Below are 25,953 nucleotides of genomic sequence, written 5' to 3' on the forward strand. Positions count from 1 at the left end.
GGAGAGGGGCCGAACCTTCCACTTTATAAAGAAAGCAAGGCCCTCCCCACCTTTATCCATATTTTCTTTGAACCGCTGATGAAGAGAAAATTTGCAGCAAAGCTCTAAATATCCTGGTAACAGTTTGACTTGCTGTGAACTGAGCAGCGCCTTTATGTCTCGCGGCACAAGCGGAGAATGAAATAAAATATAAATCTGGAATGAGAAAATGACCCTCCCCCTGCTTTCCCCAAATATAATCAGACTACCCTCCTTCAGGGCAAAGAAAAACATAACCTTGCCCCTTTTCTGACCCCTGGCTCGCCCGAACTTACATAAATAGATATAGCTGCATATATTTTTATGTGTTTGAAGTTTTTCCTCATATATTTACATCCTTCTCACAGATTTGAAGGGGCCGTCACCTCATTTTCATTGACCCGGACAGAAAGAGATCCACAACCTCTTCTCTTTTTACAAATGTATGCCTTTTCTGAACTTATTCAAAAACAACAAATAGTTCAAATTCTAGTTAAGAATTCCAAGGTTACACATTGAAGTAAATAAAAAAGAATCTTTCGCTGTGGGAAATGTGTTGGGTGGTGTACTGGAACAAGCAGATCCAGAATATAAAGTTTCCGTGAGATTGTGCAGTTTAAAAAAAACAACAACTTTACTTTAGGTCAAATTCAAGGGAAATATTGTGAGTACGTGGGTTCAAATGTAACAGCAACCATCTCTAAAAATGATCGCTGCCTTGAGCGAACGTCATTGCAGGATAGCATAGTGATAACCTGCTTCAAAAAAGAAAAGAAAAAGTGCTGCTGTTGGACATCTTTTATCAAATGTAATCTTTCTTTAAATATATTTGCATTTTTGGAAAAGGTGAGCTTGGAGATCTTTCTTCTGAAGGAGTCTTTGACCCACATACACGGGGGGGCCTGGTGTGTCTTTCTGGGTGTGTTTTCAACTGAGAGGTGTGAAGACTGGAGCGTCAGCCCCGAGGACACGCATGTACCCGGTGTCACACGCATGGCCCAAACTTCACACACACACGCGGATTCTCACTTGCGCACAAACACGTACGCATACACGCTCTGATAAGCATACCCCAGTCTCACACACTCACACACACACACACAGATGTGGCAGTGTGGATGCACATGTGTAGCCAGTGTCTCGCCTCTTATCCGTGAGGTGGGCTCCAGGTAACCCGGAGTGACAGCAAAGTGTCTGCAGGACGCCGTCCAGACGCGCGAGGAAGCGGGACAGCTGGACCGCCTCCCAGATGTGGCAGAATTCATCAAGCCCCTAAGCACATGGACACACACACACACACACACACACACCAGATGTGGCAGCAGGAGTCACAACACAGAAGGCCCCAGCTGTGTCAAAAAAGAAAAAAAAAGAAAGAAGAAAACTAGCTCTTCTTGTCTCACGGCGCTCGTCCAACGTCCCGGAGACGGAGGACAAGTGGGGTTAAATCACCCTGACAATGGTTGTCTAAGAATGATGCATGAATTCATCGGCCTCCGTGTATCTTGCACATGTTTTACTCGTGAGTAGCTCTCCTCCTGCATTTTGTTAGTTGTTGCAGTAGTTAGTTTAGTTGCGTGGGCGTAGAATGGAATATAAACTTATGGCACCCCCCCCTTCCCTCTCCTCCTCCGACGCCTCCACACACACCCCCACGCACAAACTGGGACCTGGCACAGGCCGCTCCGCTATAACCCGCTGGAGCCTAACCGCTTTACATTAGTACCACCAGTATTACGCAATGGTGGCACGAAGCTACATGTTAGAATCCTGCCTGGTAGGAGATGGGGTCGTGTCCAGTGGGATTTGGGAAGTTTAAAAAAATATATTTCCTCACACTCTCTCTCTCTCTCTCGCTCTCTCTCTCTTTCTCCACTTTTCTAAGAAACGCAGGCCGTCGGTTGGAGGATGGCCCTGATGTAACAGCCATTGAGTGAGAAAGAAAAGCTACTACTCCCCTTCTCTGAGGCGCTGTTACTGGAAAGGACAGAAACAAGTACGCCACCTTGTGCTCACTGTGGGAATAACGACAACTTCAGATCAGTTGGCAATTTGCAGTCAGTCTCTCCTCAATCACACAGTGTTCCCTTCACTTGTGAGTGTGTGTGATCACTGCACAGTCACACTGTCGTGCTTAGGGACTGTACAACAATGATTAGCGGTGAAGGGGGCGGTGTATATATGTAGTGGCTCGTTTATATTTTATGTAGTTTGCTGCTGAAGGGAGTGTAGTTTTTTGTGTTCTTTTTTTATATTTTAACTCAGCCTTCCTTTGTGAGTTTTTTTTATGTGAACAAAAGAGGTCAAAACTAGTTACAGCACAAAGATGTGCCATGATATGGATGTTTACAGTTACATGATCAGTGGCACATTATCAGTCCATTGGCATTCATTTGAATTCACACACTCTATTGTTCACCGTTAACCTAACTGCAACCAAGACACTTAACTCTTTGTTTACTGACATCACTTTGCAGCCCAACTTTGCTACCCAAATTTTTGTACAGTCCCTTATATGTCACTGCTTTGAGCAGCAATATTCAAGTGTATTTACATTTTTTTTACATACCATACTTTTTATATACATTTAAAATACCATGCATGCATGCAAATTCTTTTTTTTTAAATAACTAGAGTTGGCACACAAGGGCATACCAGTTCTAAAGCACTTTATATCCCACATGCACCGTGGTGTAGCAGCACCTTCGCATCCTGGATTCCCTGAGCCAAAGGGAATCTATTAAGCCTAATATAAGGTGAAAGGATTTTACACCATTTACATTTTAATTTTAAACCCGATTAGTAAGGGACACATTATTATTGATAGAATAATATCTGGGAGGGTGAGTGCTGCGGATAAAATGTAAAACTCAAAACTTGCCCTAATTCACCTATACGGATACGTCTCGGACGCCAAATCATTTATCAGCTTGAAGCAAATAACCATGTCAAAGATACCATAGCAGACTGTTCATTCAGAAAAAGGCAATGTTAGATCTATCATATATATATATATATATACATATATATAGATATGTATATATGGTGTGGAGAAAACACCGTAAAACCCTTGTCCTACTGCTGAAACACGACCATGAAACTGAATTTAAATTGCATGTTTATTTGTTTGAATAATGGCTGTTTTTGTATCACTACCTGCGATAAAGTGCTAATTAGTCTCCTCCTGAGATAATTTAATATTCCGAGCCTTGGTAAGTTCAAACATTACTCACGGGGGCCCAAGGGAGGTTAATAATTACTGTAATTGACTAAAGACGGCAGCACAATGATTTATTCTGCCAAGCGTTTTCTTGGGATTGCAGCTAATGTTTCTGTTTGATAAAGGCAGCGTTTCCAAACTCATCTCTAAAGCAGTGAAAAAAACGCAGCATTAATATATTAATACGGTACATTTGCATTATACTGTCACACTGATGAAGATGCATACGTGTTTCTGCATGTGTGTGTATGCTAGAATATAGAAAAACATCGGCATACATATCCACCTGACACAGAGTCCCACTAATATTAATACAGAACAAATCTTACAGGTTCATGCTGCACAAATACAAGCAACATTTAAATATTGAGGTTTCTGATTTGGGCAGTTCACACAGTATTTCCTGTTCTCAAACATTCTGGTAAGTCTTCTCTTTTTTTTTTTTACTGGAACATATGGTTCAGTAATTTCTCATTTTTCAGTATATCCTGTCAAATGCAGTTCTCAGTAAACCTTCATCACTGTTCTTTTCTTTTTTCCCACTGCTGTTTTATGCGAGCTATTCAGATAATTTCATTATCCTCTGTGGCCTTCTCCTGGGGCCTGATTGTGTTTTATAGGTTATCTGAGAAAAGATCCAATCAAGGCTCCAAATGCCCCTGACCTCGGGGCAGAGCCTTGACATTTCCTGTGTCTCTGGAGCTCCGTCTCATGACTGCGTCTATTCGGTTGAAAAAAAGACAGCGACTGCCGCTCTGCTTTTGCCCATTTGTCCATTTCTACCGAGGCAAACAAGCAAAGACTACTTAACCCTGTTACATCAGCAGCATAATCTAAACAGAGACCATCTCGCGATGGGAACACAACAGCCAGCCGACGCCAAACCGGTCCAGGAGCCGTAAACAAAACGCTCCTGTAGAGTTACGTGACTGCATCTTGCACGGTTGCGACGCCATCCTGCTGATAAAAATCGAACACTTGGCAACGTACAAAAAAACACTTCTGTGTTAGCTCCTGATACACAGGGCCACGTTTTGCTATGATGACTCATACACACAGACTCACAAAGTGAAAGTAATACCAGCGTTGCTGTCCTGGCTGGTAATCATGTGAATTCCCAAGAACCTTTCTGCAAGAGTTTCACAGTGCAGGGCTAAAGGGTCACGTACAGAAACATACAGTTTTCATGGAGAAATACAATTTTTGGGGGTGAACTCCAGGCCATGGCTGGGTCATGAGTTCATAAGGCGACTCCCGCCCAAACACATGAAAGACAGCCTGTAAACAAAGTCTATTTGGTTTGTCTTATTTTTGCTCACTACTTGTAATAGAATAAACAAATACAGACACCTTTAATTGTTTATTTCTGGCCAAAAGCAGTAAAATATTAATATACTACGAGTCTAATTAAGGAGTATACTGTAATCAGACTATAAAATATCCACCATAGATTCGGTTTTACATCGTATAATGTAAACTAAAACTCCAAACTGACTTTTTTTGTTGTTTGCTAAAATTACATTTTATCAGCTGAAACTAGCTGGCTAATTAAGCTAATGTTAGCTCCATGAGTTGGTTGAAAACAATGTCTCCAGCAGACTTTTTAATATTTCAAGCTGACTCGTTGTGAAACAGGAAACCTGTAAAAGGTTCTTCAATATTGATATCATGCTAAAAGGCTAAGGGGCTAAAGGCTAAGGGGCTAAAGGCTAAGGGGCTAAAGGCGAAGGAGCTAAAGGCTAAGGGGCTAAAGCTACTTGTCTGAGCCAAAATGTCAGCATCCTCCCCAGTTGAACATGCAGAGGACATGGAAATAAAGAAACAGCAGAGTTCTTGTAATGCAGTGTACAGCTAGTTGGCCTTACGTAGTATTAGCAGTATGATAAAGAAAAAACTACGATCAGGCTCTTATTTCATTCGAATATAAAAGTGTTTAGCTGCTTAGCTTGAATACTTGGACGAGCAAGAGGTTATATCTTTGCTTTAATGTTCATATTTTCAAACAGTATGGTTCATTTCTATATTACAAGGCAGATGAGGACTAATGTGCTTGGGGAATGTAACGCTATCTGAGATAGCAAGTAAATGGCCTTGCTTGCTGGAGTGAAAAAAACTCCCGAAATCCAGTAGAGCAGGACGTGATGCTGCACTCTGATATCATCCAAGGCCAGCTCCCACATAGTTGAGAATTACACAGTGGATGTATTATTCATGAATGGGTCTAACCTGTAACCCCACAGAGTAATGTGGTAGCCTATGAAATGCCGCTGGCCTCGGCAGTGACGCTAGGCAGCGAGCTCATTAACCCGCCATGCTAACGGGTGCAGTTTAAGTTAGAGCCGACAAACACACACTGTTGCCCCTCGTATTTTGGGCTCAGAGAGAAACCACCTCCTGAACTCTTGCTAGGGCTCCATGCACGCCGTGTCAACAAGTGGAGAAATTCAAAACGTGACAGGCCCAATGTGCCTTCGTAGTTGCGGTTGCTAAGCTATGATTAGCTGAGGGTTTTGGCAAATGCTAAGAAAGAAAATACAGAGAACATGACCTCAGTGTGCTCATTGGTGACTGTGGGCCTGGTAAACTCTTTTAGCTGAGATTTTGACCCGGATATCAAAAATGGAAAGCACATCAGTTACTGTAGGCCTCCAATAATTATGTGTTTGATTTGGAAACACACATAAATATAAAACCCCCAAACTGACTTATATTCACATGTTGGCATGTAGTCTTGCTACTTATTTGCATGTTATACTTGCCAGTTGTGATTTTATTGTTATACTTGGGCTGTGTTCTTTAGTAGGCCTATAATATTATCGTTATTGGGTTATGGTGGTGTGTTTGTATATTCACCTATCGCGTCAATACTTAAAGTGCTTTCCTGTGTTATTTACAGCCTATTGTATTTCTCTATAATGTATTATATGATGTCTACAGGCTGGAATCAACACCAGCCAGTCGGACAGGTTGTGAACGACTCATTCAGGTTTTAGGATGCTCGTACATACAATGCAGCAGGATAAAGAAACACATTCTGAATTTCTACAGTGAGTAAAAGCTATGAGGAGATAATGGTTTTGATGGTCATCCCTCAAGAGAATTTGCAGACATCTGACTTAAAACTATGTAATTAAAATCATTTATGCACCATTATTATTACAACGTGTGAAAAGCTTTTCGACAAAACTTGCTATAGTTGAATAATTATCTTATCATTCACACATATCACAGCCTTCGCCCGAACATTTGATTATTCTGGAAATATTTGCCCTGAAAAATTATAGTCTGTAAATCAAAAGAGCAGATTCTGAAAACGTTTAAATAATGAGTCATTAATTATATTTCTTTACAATTTGAAAAAAAAGAAAAGTTATGACAAGGAGGCCTGTTGCCACCGCGACCCGACCCCGGATAAGCGGAGGAAAATGGATGGATGGATGGATGACAAGGAGGCGAACATTGTATTGAGAAAAAGTCACGATACGCCAATGACTATAATGTAGTACCGGCCCACTTTAAACTGTATACGAGCACATATACAGTATATGTCCCTTTCTGCTCGGCATATAACACTGCAGGGCTGCTGTGAACCAATTACCTCTTTGTCCTGGGCTACAAGCCAACCACCTTTCTCCTTCCAGCAATTGCCCTCAAGGTTGAAAAAAAAGAAATCCACTTCACACAGACTTTATGCTTTGTTTGAACTGAACTAACAGGGATGGCACTGACCCAGAGACTCAGCGGGCCTGCTGATTTCTACGCTGCCTGCTGTGGCCTGCCCTTCGTCCTAACTTACGCCTCAATGAGAACAGCCCTCTGGCCTGCATTGAGATTAATTAAGTAGCCTGCTGTATTAAATTACTCTCCTAATATAATAAACAGTGATATTGTTGTTCTCATTATCATCATTACAGGTTAATTACAGTAAGTCATCGGGGGCACACACAAGTCTCCTTGCTTGAAAATGTAAATTAAGGATTTGTTTAGTGTGTCTGACTTAATTAATTAAATCCACCAGGTAACAAAAGCTTTTGAAAACTCTTTTTTTTTTTTAGTTCAGTGGAGAGTCTTCCTGGTTTTCTTTGTGGGTTATTCATTTTGTTATTTTGTACCCGCACATCAAAGGAATGCCTTGGCAGCTAAGTGGTTACAGCGCATTGTCTCAAATTCCTGTCCTGAAATATTCGCTTCACTTTTACGCAACCTGACTGGAATGGAAAATGGAGCATTCATGTCATATGATAAACTAAGCTATAGTTTGACATTTTGGGAAATAAGTTAATTTGCTTTCTTGCTGACAGTTAGATTAGAAGATTGATGCTACTTTATTGTTTGTCGCAGCTGGTTAGCTTAGCTTAGCATAAGAACTGTAAACGGGGGAAAACAGCTAACGTGGCTCTGTCCAAAGGTAAATACAGCTAGCAGCACCTCTGAAGATTTAACCCGTACGAAAACCTAAAACTCTAGAAAGTTAGCACAATAGCCGTATAACAACATATAACCCTGTTAAACCACATGTCATTTTTACACTTAGCTTTTTGTACAGATAACAAACACGACATAAACTGTTAATTGGTGATCTTTAGAGGTGCTAGGTTGATTTTGGACACTAGCTAGCTGTTTCCAGTCTTTGTGCTAAGTTAACCGTCTCTCGGCTCCAACTTGATATGAGAGTGGCATTCGATCTTCCCATCTAACTTTCGGGCAAGAAAGTGAATAAGCGTCCTGCCCAAAGTGTCAAAATATTCCTTTAACGTGCCTTTTTAAAGGGCCAGTTCACCCAAATGACAAAATAAAAACCCACTTGTTTTTACAGAACAGATTCCAGAGACTTTACAATTCAATGCAAATCAAGTAATAACACGCCAAACCCTCTGCTTGCATGCTTGCTCGTGTCATACCATCTGACTCTATCTGAATGCATTGTTTTCCCCACGCATCTTTATTTCACACTGCCACTCCTATGATCGTCATCTGATCTGCTCTAATTAGCAGCTGATGTTTGGTAAATCCGTGAGCCTCTTCATTGTTGGAGAAAGAATTAGATTCATCCTGTCTCGACACACTCTTTAAACCAACGCAAATATCACTTACCCATCTCTGTGTGCTTTCTCACACACTCCGTCGGTCAATCACAATGGAAATTCGTATTCCCTCTCTCTGCGAGACTGGCGAGGAAATATTAAATAGAATTTGGATTTTTTTTAACTTTAAAACCTAATTCTCCCCTCTAAATGTTCATGGGATTGTATCACAATGTAATATTAATTGTGCTCTCTGGTTGTGATTGACCCCCCATAATGCAAAGGGTATCTCCTGCAGCGCGTTCATTTCTGAGGCTGCATGCTGGCCGTGCACCGAGCGAGTATACCGCCAGCTTCATATATATCTGCCTCTAACACTCTCTCCGTCGACGTGCACTCCATTTTTCAAAAATGCCTCCGTCTCCACGCTCGTGTCTGACTCACTCAGTATACTTTAATGGAGGGTACGCTCCGGCTCTCGCTCTCTTTAAGAGAACGAACCCAAACAGTGATTCATTTTCAATTCAATAAAACCAATACCTTTGCCTCTCATTTCTAATCAGATTCTGTGTCTATTTCAACCTGCAGTTGAAATAGACACAGAGGGCCCACTGAGCAGAGGGCCCACTGAGCACTTGGTGCCACACAATGTAAGCCCAAGGCTAACCCACTAAATGTGAGTTTATTTTTCTATACAGGCCGGTATGTGAGCATGAAAAAACAATTCCTCCTTCGCTGTGCGAGTACGTGCGGTGGAACCAGACAGATGGCCTTGACTCAACACATCGCTCTGCGAAATGACTCAGAAGCTGACAGAACAAAGAGTTCAGACAAAGAACAAACCCTCCTTTCCAAAATATAAACAACTTATTAGCAGGCTGTGATGACCAGAAAGTCAACCTGTGTCAGTATTCTGACAATGCAGCATATAAGTATTTGCATTTTAATTATTTGGGTTACTCATGCGTTCAATTTTCCCTCCAGGTGTGCCCGTTCCCTCATACATTCCTAAGTCTATTGGTGACTGAAGGTGTTTCCGTGTCTGGGAAAAGCCCGGATCCAACTGCATCCATATCTGGCTTTGGAGCCAAGAGAAAAGATAATAACCTCCTCACCGTGCTATTCTTCTCCATGGTTCTGCATGCTGCAAGACCAGACGGTTTCTCTGTCTTTTAAAGGACCACACTGGTGTATTTGTGAGAGGCCAAGTTGACGTCTTGAATTGACTTGTTTGCTCTAACCAACACCGCTAAACCCAGAAATACTCAGTTTACAGTGATATAAAACAGACAAAAGCAGCATATCATCTCCTAAGAGAAGCTGGAAGCAGCTAATGTTTGACAATGTTGACCCAAATAATTAATGGGTTATCAAATTATTTGCCCATTATATGCTTTATTGTACTTTTTATTTATTTGAACATATACACATATATAAAAAAACACGACAATCAAAAAAAAAAGTTTGAACATTGTTGTGCAGGAGAGGTTAAAAGCCAGACATGGCTTATGAGGATACCTATTAGATATCAATAGTCATTATTAAAAGGAAAAAGAAAAAGGATGTAATGTATATACCATTATTGTATAACAATGTTAATGTTGTATTAACATGCATTGCAATATTGTTGTGTACTTTTGTATGTTGATGCTTTGGCAACATTGTTTTTTTTTCACCACATTGAATTGCATGAAAAGATAAAAAACAAAGATTGCATAATTCATCATTTATAGAAGTTTATGTTTACAAGTTGAGATGGATCACATGATGTATTTTGTTTCACATTGCAGACTGCCATTGGTCCGCAGTCATTGCACTTATAGGAGACTAAAACTAGCTTGAGCCTCGTCATCAATCACAGAGGCCACTAGGTGTGCATTTGTTTCTGTCACACGTTACTGTGTGGTTGTATGATGATCATGAATATGCAGTTACAGTGCAGATTGATAAAAAAAAAAAAAAAGAAGGTTGATAAGAACTCAAGTTTCCAGAGTCTATTTATAGATTTTCATATCGTATGGATATAAATGGAAACCACAGAATGCCTGGAAGAGTAGAAAGTTAATTCAAACACAGCACAATGATTCATTATAATGTTGAATAGTGATTTGTAGTGAATGGGCTATTTGGTTGGCGTGGTCCTTTAAGTCTGCACTAGCTACGGTTGGTGCATGTTATCATCATTAATATTACATATGGCCTTTGTTCCTCGTGGGTGTAGCCTCAGCCGGGTGGAGGGGGGTTGGGGGCGTGTGCACGAGGGGTGGGTACATATCGACGTCACCGGTCAGTCCTTACTGTGAACGCCAAAATAAAACGGCTAAAAAAACAAAACTTTTCTGTCTGACATACAAGTCGAAACGCATGGCAGTCGGGAAATGAAGCCGTGAGGGAAAGCCATTTCCCCCCTTCTCCTGGTTGGGACGCGCCATTGTTCGCGTAGCAGAGGAGGCTTCCCCCCCCCCCCCCCTCCTCTCTCTCTTTCCTTCCAGGGATCGCAGAGCGAGAGCCAGCGGGCTGTGTCAGTTTAGCCGACTTGCTAGCTAACGTCAAGTTGTAGCTAAGAAAGTGGAGAAGACGGCGGCTAAACGGGAGCCTACCCGCCTACACAGACCTATGCGACGGACAGCAGGTAACCGAGCTCTCCCTCATGCCTTCCACCTTAAATATAAAGACGTGCTGTGTTTATCTCGCACAATGCAGGTTCTATTTAGCCGTAAGGATCTTGGGACCGCTACATGCCTCTCGCCTCGTCAGTGGCAGCAACAACAGCATACGTAGCCTTCCCGTTTTAGCCGACAACTTTGCCCCCTGAATCTCAAGCGGGTCGCGTGTCCCACCCGCCGGGGCTCCGCTTCTTGTTACATCTCGTTCAACACCTAACCCGACATTTGTGTGTGTGTGTGTTTTTAAGGCTGTGTTTAACGTATACGTTGACGGCGCTATTGTGGCGGAGGGTGCACAACACTCCTCCAGAGGGGGAGCGTCTCCTCGCTGTAAAGAGTCTGTACGCTAACCGCAAAAACATCTGCCGGGTTTTAAACGGAGATAATCGTTAGTATATTCCTGTCATGAGCCAACCTGGCCTGCGGAGATTGAAGACCAGGCGTGCCCCGGTTTTGTGCTACGAGAGCGGCTACGGAGAGAGAGAGGCGAGTCAAACCCATCGGTCTGGTGTAGCAATGCGGTAGACAGAGGGGGGGGTGTTAGATTTCCGAAAGGACCGATGATGATGAGGGGGGGGGGGGGGATTGAATCGCTATTATTTATGTTTGGTCGATATGTCACCGGGGTCACGGTTTGCTGACAGCGGCAAGATCGGCCCGGTGGAACAAGGTGAGACGCGGACGGCGGAGCGTGGCTGTCAACCGCAGTGAGGAGGCTCTCTGCACGCTGCCTCCTCCTCCTCCCATGGGGCAGTGTGAACCAGCGTGCCAGGTGAAGAATGCCACTGAATTATTCAGGCACATGCTGCAAATGATCAGCGTGGCACAGGAATGTGCATAGCTGCTGCTGGAGACAATGAGAGGCTCTAAAGAGTAGTGTGGCTTCCCTGAGAAGAAGAAGAAGAAGTGCCTCAGCCTCCCCTGTTCAACATGCCAGTTTCTAGAGTGGATGGGGAACACTGGAAAGCTTAATGAAGTAGGAGCTGCACGTCTCGCAGCTGTTTTGATTTGTGGGAAACATTTTTTTTTTTTAAAGTTGTCAGTCATCCTATTTATTTGTAAATGCATTTTCTGATGTTTTGTTTTCTAAAGATCAAGCATAAAATAGTTGTGAATATTGCCTCTGGTGGCTCCGAGCAAAGCTGTAATCTTGAATGGTAGTATTTGAATTGATGGGTTTCGCTCATGGCTCTTCTTTTCTTCAAACGGCTCGTTGCTTATTGTGCTTTTGTTTCCTTTGCGTTCTGCAAAAACAGTACGCACGCTGGTGCATACAACATTGGGGTATTTTAAGGGTAAAAATAGAACTTAGTTCATGTTGTGTAATGTACTGTATATGGCTACAGTATATGAGGTTTCCACCTTTTTATGTTTGGCAGTCGGTAGTAATCTTTACCTTACACAACCCTAATCGCCAGCTCTCCTGGAGCAAGTGGTTTTAAACGGCTCATTTCTGTAAATTCAGAATTTGAATGCATTCCTCGGGCCAGAGTCCAGACCAGCATAAGCCCGGTATGTTGTAACGCCTAAGGAACAAGTGAGAGGTCACGATGACGGTGCATTTCAGTGTCCGTTGTGACCTCTTTCTAGGTGTCTGGACCGTTTTTGCTGTCGTTGCGGTTATGACAGGTGGGGTGGTGGAAGCTGAGAAACGAAGGCAGCTGATGACTTCTTTTTTTTGTTGTCAGCAGCAAAAATAAAAGATGGAAACGAGGACGAGGCGGTCACGATCTGCTTGCGACGTCAGCAGGATTTGTAGTCCCCAGTCCAAGTTGAGGGCCACAGATTGCTCGGACTAAGGTCCTTATTTTGTCTCTCTTAGGAATGAAGCATGCGAGTTGTTGACCCCGAAGCATCCGGTGCCTCAGGACACAGTCAGAAGTATTTTTGCTCTGAGACTCAAGCAAATCTAGGAAACCGACACGGTTACGTCGATCTACAACTTTGTGTAATTCAAATAAATTCTTTCCACTTTTTGTCATTTTAACCGTGTCGGGAAAAGAAGACCATTGTGAACAGATTTCAGGCCTGCTGATCGCCTGTGATTTGAAAAAGACAGGCCTCTAGTTTGTTGACCTAAGAGAGAGAGTAAACAGATCTCTTCAGTGTGCACGCGCTTGTGTTTACACACAGCTTCTTCGCACGCCTACATCCTGTGTTTGTCCTCATTAGTTTAGATTTGTATCTGTTTCTGGTCTGCTACTGCCAACGCGGATGATACTCAAATCTGCGAGATAAATCGGCACAGTGGAAATAAACCAAATGTCTAGTATACAGATGATTGAAACACGGATATAAGCAGAATAAAGGGCATTGTTGAAGTAGAATAACTCCCTCAAAAAAGTTCCACTGCCTCCGATTTGAACCTGTGTCTCCATCTTGACAATCCTCTTTTCTCTCCCCGCTCAGCCTTTGTTTTCTTTCCAAGGATTTCCAGTAGGCCTAAACAACTCACTGTAATCCTCTTGCAAAATATGCATATAAATAGAGACCTTTTCTTCCTGTCTAAAATGCTGTGCACTGTATTCACAACACCCAGCAACTGTTTTTCTTTCTGTTTTTTTGCCACTCTGTATTTTTCCTTCAACTGTAGCGCCTTTAATTCTCTCCCACCCTTCTATGAACTGCCCTGCTTGTCTAAAGCTCTCATGTCACTCGCATTAGACAGCCCATGTCTTTGGCTTATATATATATATATATATATATTTATATATATTTATATTTATATATATTTATATATTTATATATATATATATATATTTATATTTATATATATATATATATATTTATATATTTATATTTATATATATATATATATATATATATATATATATTTATATACACACACACACACACACCCTCTGTCTCTTTTCTTTGTGGACTGGATGAACCACACAGGGTGGCGCTTCACCCTCTCGCCCAACCGCCGCCTCGGCTTCTCTTCTGGCTCCGCCCAGGATGACTGAGAGTCCTCGACTGACCAACCTGGTCTAACACATGGACTAACCTGTCCATGTGTGTCCCTGTCCTCCTGCCCACCCCCCCCCAACCCTCTCCTCCCCTTCCTCCTCCTCGTGTTTAGGTGAGTGATGGAGACGAGAGAGTTGACCGTGGTAGCTGGCAGCTTCGTGCAGCTTCGTGACTTTCCAGCTCCTCTTCTCGGTGGTCAGCCCGCGTCTCTCCACCGTCATCACGCCGGGTTACGGACGGCTGCCGTCCACCAAGCTCACGGAGTGGAACTCCAGGTGTGCCACTATCTTTTTAATTTTCTATTTATTTCATCTGTTAAGTGTCGTACGGTTGCAAACATACACGGCGAGCGTGGCTCTGCCTAAAGGAAACAAACTACCAGCACCTTCTACAGCTCCCACTCTGACAGAGGCGGACACTATTTTAACTACGTGCTCATATAAAGAGCCCCATCTTCATATTTACTAAACAGACACGAGAGCAGTATTAATTATCTGACTCTCGGCAGGGAAGCAAATGAGGTTATTTCCCCAAGTGTAAAACCATTTTTAAAAAGTATCATCTATCACCAGCCAAGGCTCGTTGTGACGTCCAACACACAATAATAAACAGCAATTTAATTCTATCCCACGGAAAGGTTTTCAGACTCTCCCATCGGTGCAATGTACCACTTATCTCTTAGACTCTGTCAAGTGGGAACAGACACGTCACTAAGCTCTGTATGCATCGATACCTGAATGTAACAACTCATTTATCTTCCTATATTGGATGTGACAGACCTTAGTGAAAGGACACCCACTGATTTTGTTGTTTCACTCAATTGTTCCTATTTCCATGACAGGCCCACTGATACAAAGAATGTAAACATGTTTGTCGTAGAATCACCACGTCGTTGTGTAACACTGCAAAGTCGTGACCTCCTGACAAAACTGACCCGTGTTGAGCAAACACCTGTGTGTGTGTGTGTGTGTGTGTGTGTGTGTGTGTGTGTGTGTTTTCGGTGACTCGTCGTCGTTCCACGTAACTGCAGCTGTGAGGTTTTAGGTTTCAAGCTGAAGCTTCTGGGGTGAAGTTCAGAGGGCGATGATTTGTAGTTGCATAACTTCTTGTTTTGTCTCTTTTGCCGTCTGCCAGTCCCTCACAAAAAAGCCTTCATTCAGTCAGCTATAGTTTGCATTAGGCCTTCCTCATGTGAAAGACCGGGGTGTATTCACCAATGAATAGTCCAATACGAGGCAAAGGCCCAGGCACTGATGCTTCTCTTCAGTGGCCCTGCTGTTGCATAACAGCCAGCTCTGTTTGTCAGCGTGTTGTTTATGTAACCGCGACTTAAGTGCAAGGGGAAGAGAGGGAGGAAGCGTTTCCAAAGAGGAAGCCGGGTCGACCGTCTAGTATTGAAGCACAGCCGCACAATCGAGAAGACTGTTTACTGATTTCTTTGTCTTTCTGATTTCTTTGTCTTTTTCTCTTCTTAACTGTGACTACTTGACAGATGTATAATAGACAGCTTCTCAATGCAGACACTGGAACTAGAGATCGGCTGCATTACACGTCCTTTAGCACAAGTTCCTCTCTGGACGTTCCGTTTTTAGACTCTTCGCAGTGATTCAGAGGTAATAATGGACTCATCCGGTGATACGGTAGCCCGGCTGTAGAGCCGTGGCCCCAGCAGACAGTGAACTGCTGTTCCCCTAGGGGCTGCGTGACGACCGTGGAGGTCTTGTGTTTCTGGCGGAGCGGCGATGAGGGCCGCTGAACTCTCTGAAGTATCTCTTCAGTCGAACAGATAAGCACTCCAAAGGTCAGGGGGCGATACCGTATCAAGCCTGATAAAGAAGAAGTCACCGCCACGTGGACTTAGCGGATAACGTAGATGCAATTAAATACAAACTGTTATCAAGACCCTGGAGACCTAATCAGCCTCCGCTCAGGGCTCCCGGTTCCATCCCTGGTCTGGGCTTTTCTGGGGGCGTAAAAATACCAAATATCAAATCAAATATGCGGATCATAAAATCAGATTTCCATACGGGATCACTTAAGGCTGGATGGAATATTTAATGGCAGAAGAAGAAACTGTTGTTTCGTCATCATGTTTACCACTTTGTTCTCGTGTGTGTGTGCGTCCCCAGGCTGGTGTCGACTGTGCACGCTCTGGTCGTGGGGTTGTTCTGTCTGTACATCCTGTGGTTCGATGACGTCGTCAACGCCAACCCCGTCTGGTAAGAGGAACAGAAAGCCCAACACACATTCCTTAAAGTGGCTGCTGCTGATGCACCAACTCACGTGCAGCTTATTCTGGTTCTGACTGAAACGGCAATAACTAAATATCACTAATTTAACGAATATTAAAACTGCCACTCCTATTCTTTTATATGTTAAAAGGTGGTTGGCACTGATGGCAACGAAAAGGCCAAGAATTGGTTTCTCAAAATGGTTGCCATGGGCAACCCTCACTGTTCAGCTCCGGAACGTTTCGTTCATTAATAAAATATCCAACAACACTGTAATCCAATGAAACACGGCTGGAGAAGATGTGACATGAAAACAAATACAACCCTATGAACACAGAAGCAGTTCTGCTGCAAAACCTCCGACACATTAGGCTTCGTCATTTTGGCAGGCTTCAAAAAAAACAAAATGCTTTAGGCGTTTTCTGCTTTTAGGAGAAACCTGTCTCCTCACATCTGCCTTTTCAGAGCAGCAGGCACGACCGGCTCACAGGGGACGGGAGGAAACGGAGGGAGGTGGGAGGGAATCGTCGGGGTTGGTTAAAAGCTTTTGGAGAGATGGCGACGGCGTTCCCTTCATCAGAATGAAAGAGGGAAGGTGGAGGGGAGGGGAGGGGAGGGGGGGGATGGGTCTAATATGTCAGTGGAGTCTCTGGAGAGTTGTACATTCAGTGGATTTAGCTTTTGATTATTGCCTTTACTGTCTTCTCTCTCGCTCTCGCTCTCTCTACTGCTGACTGCGTTATTTGCACCAATTCTGAAAAAGAGAAATGGTGATTGTCTCCCCAATATCTCAATTTTTTTTTTTTTTTAAGCATTTCTTCTTCTTCTTCTTCTTCTTCTTCTTCTTCTTCTTCTTCTTCTTCTTCTTCTTCTTCTTCTTCTTCTTCTTCTTCTTCTTCTTCTTCTTCTTCTTCTTCTTCTTCTTCTTCTTCTTCTTCTTCTTCTTCTTCTTCTTCTTCTTCTTCTTCTTCTTCTTCTTCTTCTTCTTCTTCTTCTTCTTCTTCTTCTTCTTCTTCTTCTTCTTCTTCTTCTTCTTCTTCTTCTTCTTCTTCTTCTTCTTCTTCTTCTTCTTCTTCTTCTTCTTCTTCTTCTTCTTCTTCTTCTTCTTCTTCTTCTTCTTCTTCTTCTTCTTCTTCTTCTTCTAGACTAGACTAGACTAGACTAGACTAGACTAGACTAGACTAGACTAGACTAGACTACTCCAACAAGGCTCCTTTTCATAGCAAACAGCAGCCTAGTTCTCTCTCTCTCTCCATCTCTCTTCATATGGACCCCCACCTGCCTCTAGCTGTCCGTTGCACTCTACGTCTCTAGCTGTCGAATCAATGCAGCGCACCGCACTCTCATGGTCTCACACGTTGGTCCTGGGCCAGCATCGCTGATGGAGCGAAAGGGGGGGGGTTAAAGAGAAGGTGGGAGAGGAAAGATTCGGGGGGGGGGGGGGTGTCTCTCTCTCCCTTCTACCAATCTACATGTGTTCAGGTGCTTATAGTATCTGAGCCCCCCCCCCCCCCCCCCTCTCTTGCTAAACTTACCCTCGTCGCCCTCAGGCACCTATCTGATCCCCAGCAGTGTCCCTAATGCCTCCGAAGCTGATCTTGTTGGCAGCCGAGTGGCGCAAGCGATAATTCTCCCCGTCAATCCGACTGTATTACAGCATCATTAAGACCCGTCACACAGCCGCATTGTTCTCCCCCGGCTGCTCTGCTCTCCGGTAGCTCAGAGCCTGACCGCTACAACAACAACCCGGCATTGTTTTCAGACTCTTTCGGAGTGTCACTCTCACTGGCAGCACACGGGCCTTTTGGCTGTTATCATAATCCACTCGGTTAATGAGCACCGCATCTCTCGATTGGCTTATCTGGACCATCCGAGCAGAATGAGGGTTCAAATTTCAGGGTCGTGACGAGTTGCGGGTGAGCTGGTTTAGATATAATATTTAACTTAGAATACTCCAACACGTCCTATCAGCCTCCAGGTTGGGTTAGAAGGCACTGGGCCGCATGCAGGAACGTCTTCGTGTTCTTGTCCTTCACGTCTTTTACTCTTTTCTCACGTTTCATTTTGCCTGTTCATTAAAGGGTGTCATGCTCTACTCAGATTGGTTTGTAGACCATGGTCGTTGGAGCAGCAGTCAGCAGCAGCTGTCATTGGTCAAAAACAAAACAACCAAAAACAACCCCCACGGTGTACAGGACCCGTAACTACAACGGGAGGCAGCTAAGAGTACAGTACGTTACAGGTGATGTTCCACTGAGCAACCTGTGTGAAGACTGAGGGTCAACATTCTCCTAGCTGCTACTGAATTGTTAAAAAAAACTTATAATAAAAAAAAAAAAAAAAAAAAAAGAAGTAAATTGGCCATCAAACTGATATGGTCAACTTTACATTAATTTGTATTTTGCCTTAATTATTCAGATGAAGGCATTATAATTGTTATATGAATAATATGAGAAAAGCAGCCTCTCTGTATATGAAATCTACTTCTCCATAATCGGTGTGTTTCTTACAGTAGATGGCGGTCGGCACGCCTCCAGTATGGAGAAACCGACAGTGAGTACCAGCACAGGAGACGAGCTGTGCTGCTGTGGACGGGGGCAGCAGGAATGTAGAAAGAATCTGTCAGATTAAGTGTACGCTATGTTTAGAATATTTCTATCGCTTTACCTCGCCGCCGGAGAGCCTTTCTTACGACGGGCAAATAGAACCGCAAGACTCCTTCAACAAAAACAGTAAGTTTACATTGCAGAACACTGGAGCTGCTGGTGCACCAGTTTGTTTAGTGCGTGACTTTGGGGAATCCGCACTAACCCTTTAAAACACAATAACTTCACGAACTAACTCAGCGAGGCAGTTTGGTGTCTATAAGAGAGCGTAGATAACGGCTTCAAAGGGCTGTCTGACAGCAATGTAAAGCAGGTAAAATATTCCAAATACAGCGTCCACTTAAACCGGTATTCATGTTGATGTCCACAACAGTGCTTTGATTTGCCTTCATGCTGCTACTCCTGTTTCTCCAAACATACACGGACTATGTATCAGCACCTCATACAACCTCTCTTCAAAATAACCTGAACTGAACTAGTGAATGTGACGAGTTCATACACTAATCATGATATTCATATTTTTATTATATAGCACTTTTTAACCTGAAGTTCCAGATTGAAAGATTTACAGAATAAAAAAATACCAAAATCTGAAACCGTGTAATATCAGAAGTGATCTCATTATAAAACGCCGGTAGAGGAACAAACACTTGAATTCAAATGAGTGCACTACTGCAGCACTTCCTGTGTGAAAGTCTCTCTCTCTCTCGGGGGGGGGGGGGGGGGGGGGACGGGGGGGGGACATCCAATCTTATATTTGCCCGCTGCATTTCAAGTGCAGAGGTAAAGTGATACAACCGATCAGCTAACAGCAGGACTGTCTTTCTCTGACGTTGGATGAGATGCACAATCGGGGAGAGAGAGACCGCGGTGCGCTCCACTGACGAGGCGACCAGAGAATTTCATGTTGCACACAAATGCAATAAGCATATTTTCATACATTCCACTCGTGTGCACTCGAAGTCAAAGCGCCTATAGCGAAAGTGGACGGTGTGCTGAACGGTATCGGGTGAAGTCTGCAGGATCACTTTTGACAGTGGTGCGTTCAGGGTCGTCTGGGGGGTGGGGGGGTGAGGCTAGCTGTTGTACAGGTGAGTGTGTGTGTCACATGGGCCGTATATGTGTGTTTGTACAGCATGTGTGACGTGGGGTCCTGTTACACAAGCGGTCAGCCGTGTCATTGGCCATACGATACATTGAGAGCGGGGTCGGGTGTCTGTCTGAGCAGAGTTTATTAGTCACCAGAGCGCGTCGGCACCGATTGTTCAGAAACAAATCAAAAATGATCAGTTATGGACACACCACCAACAAAGCCCTTTCTTTTTAATCAAGACCTAACGGTGCATCACAGTCAGCACATCAGCATCAGTCATCCCCCAATGAGCTTTCTGCTCGATTCACAGTCACATAAAGTCGTTTGTAAAAATTGCTTCGATCAGAGGCGCGCGGTGCGAGCGCTCTTAGATTTCCTCCGGATTGGTAAGCAGCTCCCTCTCCCCACGCCGAGTGTTTGAACGCACCCTCTCTCACACACTGTTCTTTGCTTTCTCCCACAGGGGTGACCCCAGTCTCGTCAAACTAAACGTGGCCATAACCTGTGGTTACCTCCTTTACGGTGAGCTATTTTTGTTTGTTTTCCTGTTGATCGTGTGTGTGTGTGTGTGTGTGTGTGTGTGTGTGTGTGTGTGTGTGTGTGGGTGGTGGGGACTTTAAACTGACTTTAAGTTGAGCATTGATCCAAAAACAAAGATCTTTTTTCATACGTGAAAGGGAACAGTACGAGTGATAAAGGGCCTTTCATTCTCTGGGTGCTCGTCTTGAGACTGCTGTTTAGAAATTGAAGGTTAATAACCACAGTTTAGCTTTCATAAGCCTTCTTCTTTGTCTTCTACAAGTGTTTCCGTCACGTTCTAACCTTTTCCCCTTTTCACTTGTGCAGTTGCTTCTCCTTGAGGTAAATTGATTAGAGTCGCAAACACCAATGCGACGCCGGTCATTTTAGACTGAATGCATTGTTGGCTGCATAAGAGGCCCAGCGATCTGCACTTTGACATGAGACTTTTCAAAGATAAAAATATTGAATATGTCAAAAGGTGGTATTGTCCTGTTCGTGGAGTGTTTTGTCTACCCCGGTACACTTGACTCCGACTGTTTTTAGAAAGTGAAGGTTATGACCACAGTCTTGCTCTGGTGTTGTGGTGCCGTCGCCCACATAACCGTAACCGTTGTGACCGGCGTGCCCCCTCTGTCCTCCAGACCTCGTGCTGCTGGCCTGTAACTGGAGCACCATGGGGGACAGCTTTTTTGTCTGTCACCACTTGGCGGCGCTCTATGCATACGGATACGTGCTGGTGAGTGTTTGAACTTCAGAAGCATTCGGAGACCCTTGATTATTCATACATAGTAATGTGTTTGTGTCACGTTGCTCGTCTTTGCAGACACGAGGCGTGCTTCCCTACTTTGCCAACTTCCGCCTCATTTCAGAGCTGTCCACGCCGTTTGTGAACCAAAGGTGAGTCTGAATAACCTTATATTGGTCCACACATCCCCCCTTCTTTGTTTTACTGTGTGACAGATGCTCATTTCTAATCGTCATCTTCTCCCCCCAGGTGGTTCTTTGAGATGTTGAAGTACCCGCGCTCGCATCGCCTGGTGGTGGTGAACGGCGTCGCGATGGCGGTGGTGTTCTTCCTGGTGCGCACCGCCGTCATGCCGTCGTACTGGGGCAGCGTCTTCGCCACCTTCGGCACGGAGGACTTCGCGCGGCTGGGCCTGGCCGCCCAGGTGGCCTGGATCACCTCCTGCATCGCCCTGGACATCTTGAACACCATCTGGATGTATAAGATCGCCCGCGGCTGCTACAAGGTGCTGACCGGGCGGAGCGGGCGAAAGCCCAAGGACGGAGCGGAGAAGGAGGCCCCGGCGGACGGGAAGCCCGTCAAGAACCACACGGACTGAAGCGGTGCAGAGCGCTGGATGTGTAGACACGGACACGAGCGGGCAGGTGAGGCTGGACACCCAGGAACCCTCGCAGCCTCTCTCTGTTGCTCTAGCCTCGGTGTTCCTCCCACCCACACCCCCCGATCCACCAATCTCAGCCCCTTGATCTCCTAGTAGTCGGCTAGTGCACCGGGCCAACAGGTCCTGGCCCCGACACGAGACAAAGAGGCCGCTCTCCGACTCCCTCGAGCGTCGGCCCTTTGCGGCCTCAGTGTCGGCCTGCCCGGGTGACGGCTCCCCCGGTCGCAGACGACGAGGTAGAGCTCGCAAGCACATTTAAAAAAAAAGTTTTGTCCCCTCGCCACCACCACCACCATTCCTCTCTCATGCTTCGACTTCAGCCAAAGCCCAATCCTCTGAAGTGCCTGCGAAAGACAGGAAAGCAATAAAACGCAGGAGGAAACGAGCTCGCCGAAGTCCAACAGAGCTCGAGGCCCCTAATTTCAGAAGACGACCGCGTCCCGCTCCGTCCGTCCGGGAGACGGCGCCCGCGGGGGAGCGACTCCCTCGCATTAGATCCATGCGGTATTTTTGTGAATCTACAGGGCTCGTCTTAAAACTCATCAGACCTCACAAGTAAAAAAAACAACAAAAAACAAACAAAAAAAGAGACAGAAAAACACCACAATGCCTCTTCTACAGTATCACCTGCTGTGGCCTCCGTGTAACAAGTGGCGCCTGCCGATATCACCAGCCATGCCCCTCAAACTCCTCACAATTTGGATTATTTATATATATATATAATAAAAAAAAAATATGCATGCAGAAGAGAAAAAGACGCACTCTCCAACATCCTCAGCTCCTCACAGGACGATTTTGCCTTTTCAGTATTCATCGTGTCGGCATCACTGTGTAGTGAAGTCATATTGCATCATGGCGACCTCTGCCTCACTGGACAGGGCTCCTCCGTCCAGCTCGGAAACGTTGGGTTTTTGTTCTACCTCTCCCCCGGCCTTACAGAGACTCCGTCAATCAACTTTTTGTTGTTTTCTTTCTACTGTAAAGAGTGATTTTAGCCTTTTGAAATATCTGTTGTGATATCACTGATTCAGACGGACGGTCTTCCTCCCTCACTCCCTTCCTAAGCGTCCTCGGAGCCCCCCCCCCCCCCCCCCCCCACTTCCCCTCATCTCCTCTCGTTCTCAGTGACTCTGAGACTCTAACTTAGGGTAAGAGTGGGGAAAAACAGTTTGTGCGATCATAGGGTGCCAACTATTCACGGTATCTGACGCCCTTCTAAAACACTGACATGGTGCTCTTTCTTTTTGCAGAATGTCAGCAGTAGGAATGCTAGCAATATGACATTTTTCTAATATCGAATTCATAAATTAGGACGCACCAATCCGCGACAGTCGCTGTCGAGAGCAACGTGGCAATCTGCATGTTTCTTTGTTTTAGTTTTTTTGTATAAACTGTAAATCATCACTACACAGCATGGTAAGATTGACATTTTTCTGCGATGCCTTAGTGAATAATCAAGATAGATGAGTAACATCTAAATATGAATTAATTTAATGCTTAAACTGGGGGGGGGGGGGTTGTCTTCCAAAACAGTGTTTTCTGCCTCTCGGAGCGTTCTGAATGCATGCATGTGATTCCTTTCTCCTCCTGCACGTCTGTACAGTACATATACACACAGGCGCTGTGCGGGGGCACCTTCTGCACACCGTGTGGCTAAATCATCACCACGTTCTCCGTACGCCACTCGGCACTACTTGTGTGGTTTTTTTACGAATCCACGAGGTCTCCGCGGTCAGCAGACGCTCGTGACCACACAGCTGATATGACGGACAGAGATACAAGAGGATGTTTCAGATTCACGACAAAATGTGCTGTCACGCGTTTCCTTTTTTTACTTAAAGGCGCACTCCACCGATTTAGTGTTAGGGACTCAGAATCAACTGCTTTTTTTTTTTCTTCCTCTTTTATGAGAATCGACACGTTGTAGCCAAGTTTCCATCCAAATGTAGCGCAAAAACTTTCATTTTCAATTTCCTGACCAAAAGTCCAAAAGAATGCGTAAACTATTCCGCCAAAGGCCGAATGTAAAAACATTTTTTGCAGTATTTTTTATTACCAGTGTTTTCAGTCGGTCAGGTTTTTTTCTTTTATTGTTTTGAATGCGGGAATTAGAAACGCACATACAAACAGGTGGATTTAAACGCACATTATTGTTTTTTTTATTCCCACACACTCTCTCTTTCCTTGTCGAAACCTGGGGCCCGAATTACCCACAATGCAACACAACCGCTGACCGTTCCGTCAGATATTCGGGTGCGCTACTAGCGGCTACCGTAGCGCCGAGGCCCTCCAGAGATGAGGCTGTAGCTTCTTTCTTTCCCCCCCACATATGTAGCCTATTGATGTGTAAAATCGGTGGAGTCCCCCTTTAAGTCTTTGTATCTGTAGCTGGATTTTCACTGTGGATCTATAAAGCACACTCCCTGTGGAGCCATGACTCAGCGATCTCCTGTGTTTCTGTCTGTCACCACAGAGGACGACTACAGTATCTTGTGCCTTTTTTTTTTTTTTTTCTTCTTTACCCCCAACACGGTGGATTGGATCCAGCATGACTCTCTAATGTAACACCCTGTGATGTTTCTCCCCTGTATTCCACGAGTATACTCTTTGTATATATTTTTATAATCTGCCTGCACAACGATTAATCCGGCCAAGTATTATAATCCAAAACTGACCCAGCTCTTTTCAGGGAGTTTTGATGTGTTGACTTTTGTGCCCCCCCCCCCCACACACACACACACACACACACACACACACACACACACACACACCTGAAAACGTCTCTAATGAATGTCGTGATGGGTTATTAGTGGCATTAAGATGCGCTCACAGCGTCCTAGGCGATCAGAATGGGGAGCTATATATATATATATATATATATATATATATATATATATATATATATATATATATATATTATTATTTTTAGACTTGGAGAATATACAGGTAGTCGATCGGGGGAAGGCGAACATCTCAACATTTCTCCGGGCCTCCTAAACTCAAAGCTGTGAATAGTTGTAGAATAAAAACAAACCGTAATATCGGTGGCGTAGCTGTGTGATAATGGTTTGACCCCACTGTGGGAGATCTCACTTCCCGCGGCAGCGTCCTGCACTTTTAGCCGTCTGTAGAGTTCAGACCGAGTACCAGGGCTCGTGCACAAACGTTTTTAGAAACTACATACGTGAGAAATTGCGAATTTCTGGTCCCCGGTTGGCCGTGGACTGGACACACTGAGAGGGTTTTTTTGTATTTCGTCAGGGTTTTCTACAGAATTCATTTCAAGACCTGATGTTTGTGCCGTATCTCACACCCTGGGGATGTTTGGGAGAATCGACGGAATGAATTGATGAAGAGGCTGCTATTGTACGACCGTGATCTGTATTGTATCAGGTTAGAACAACCACACTGCCTTTGTTTCTTTGGGGAGGCCAACGTTCATTATATATATATATATATATATATATATATATATATATATATATATATATATATATATATATATATATATATATATATATATATATATATATATATATATATATATATATATATATATATATATATATATATATATATATATAAAATCAAGTATTGATGCACACTGTACTAATTCAAACCTCTGGTCCTGTTTTGTGTCATGTGGATGACGGGCGTCTCTTCTTTCTTAGGTACGTTATAACAGAGCTGCATCAGAATCTGGTACTTAAAACAGTGTAAATACACTCTGTCGGTCTTCTCAAAGTCACACATGGTACTTTGGCAACTGTTATTATTCCCCCCCATTTCTAGCTGTTAGATCTTTTGATGTCAGATTTGATCCGAGGGCGTACAATGAAAAATGCGAAGGGTTGAATTTCAGTGCGGCGACTATGAAGGCATTTGTATAATGATGACTGGAAAAATCGTACACAAACCGATGGCAAATCACTTTTTCTTCTTCTTTTTTTGAATGAATTGCCAGTGCGGCTTGTGTCGTCCCCCCCCCCCCCCCCCCCTCACTGTTCTCTTCTGTTTTTATTTTGTCTTTTAACGCAATGCAATTTCTTGTTATGATCCGTCTTCTTCTTTTTGTTTTCTGGAGATTTTAATGTGAAACAGCCTACACTACACGCAGGCCTTTGTGTTGTCATTACCTTCGTCCTCAATGATCACTACTAATGATCATGTAACTGTAGTGCTGAAAGCTGAGACTTA

The 25,953-nt window shown here is 44.1% G+C and overlaps 1 protein-coding gene across 1 annotated transcript; it reads left to right on the plus strand.

The window, feature by feature from the left end:
* Positions 1-14,017: 14,017 nt before the first annotated feature.
* tlcd4b (TLC domain containing 4b) lies at positions 14,018-24,486 on the plus strand. Its single transcript, XM_076083429.1, is given in 7 exon segments — positions 14,018-14,047; positions 14,049-14,173; positions 16,028-16,117; positions 20,292-20,350; positions 20,992-21,086; positions 21,174-21,247; positions 21,345-24,486. Coding segments are annotated over 7 exon segments (822 nt in total). The 3' UTR covers positions 21,694-24,486.
* The last annotated feature ends 1,467 nt before the right edge of the window (positions 24,487-25,953 follow it).

This window comes from Anarhichas minor, unplaced genomic scaffold (assembly GCF_050575085.1).
Source record: "Anarhichas minor isolate MPS153535 unplaced genomic scaffold, ASM5057508v1 ptg000007l, whole genome shotgun sequence".
NCBI lineage: Eukaryota > Metazoa > Chordata > Actinopteri > Perciformes > Anarhichadidae > Anarhichas > Anarhichas minor.